Source organism: Corvus brachyrhynchos, unplaced genomic scaffold (assembly GCF_000691975.1).
Source record: "Corvus brachyrhynchos isolate BGI_N302 unplaced genomic scaffold, ASM69197v1 scaffold97, whole genome shotgun sequence".
NCBI lineage: Eukaryota > Metazoa > Chordata > Aves > Passeriformes > Corvidae > Corvus > Corvus brachyrhynchos.
This window is the reverse complement of record NW_008239758.1, coordinates 5585947-5586319: the sequence shown is the minus strand read 5'-3', so window position 1 is coordinate 5586319 and position 373 is coordinate 5585947. Positions and strand designations below refer to the sequence as shown.

Sequence of the window (373 nt, the reverse complement as noted above, 5' to 3'; positions counted from 1 at the left end):
CAGAGCGCGACCGAGCAGAGGTGAGAGCCGAGGCCAGGCCGCGCCGGGAGGGCGCTGACATCTGCCGCTTGCTGCGACGTGTTATCGCCTTCGGTGGGTTTTCAGCCGAAGAAGGGGAGGGAGCGTCTTGAGTCAATCAGAAACGCAGCTTGTGTTTTTCGGAGGCTTGATCCCTTCTTTCTTTATTTCCCGGTATGAAATAAAACTTTGTAATATTTAAAGAGCGAGGCCTGGTAACTCTTGTTTTCTTCATCAGCTCTTCAATCCTGCAGAGGAACTCCATGAGGTGGGATGGCAAGGTTTATGAAGAGGTCCCGATAGCTCACATTAAAGCAACATACAACAAGTAAGTAAATGAGCTGCTCCATTCCTG

The 373-nt window shown here is 50.4% G+C and overlaps 2 protein-coding genes across 2 annotated transcripts in view; one reads left to right on the top strand and one right to left on the bottom strand.

Moving 5' to 3' along the window:
- MRPL46 (mitochondrial ribosomal protein L46) overlaps positions 1-373 on the bottom strand; it is a 19699-nt gene that overhangs the window by 2712 nt on the left and 16614 nt on the right. The gene's annotated exons all lie outside the window — the stretch shown is intronic.
- The window catches only part of MRPS11 (mitochondrial ribosomal protein S11), a 3411-nt gene continuing 3044 nt past the window's right edge, over positions 7-373 (top strand). The window contains exons 1-2 of the mRNA XM_008640093.1: positions 7-20; positions 257-346. Coding sequence (XP_008638315.1) covers positions 282-346 — 65 coding nt within the window. The 5' untranslated portion in view covers positions 7-20; positions 257-281. The remainder of the gene's footprint in view (positions 21-256; positions 347-373) is intronic.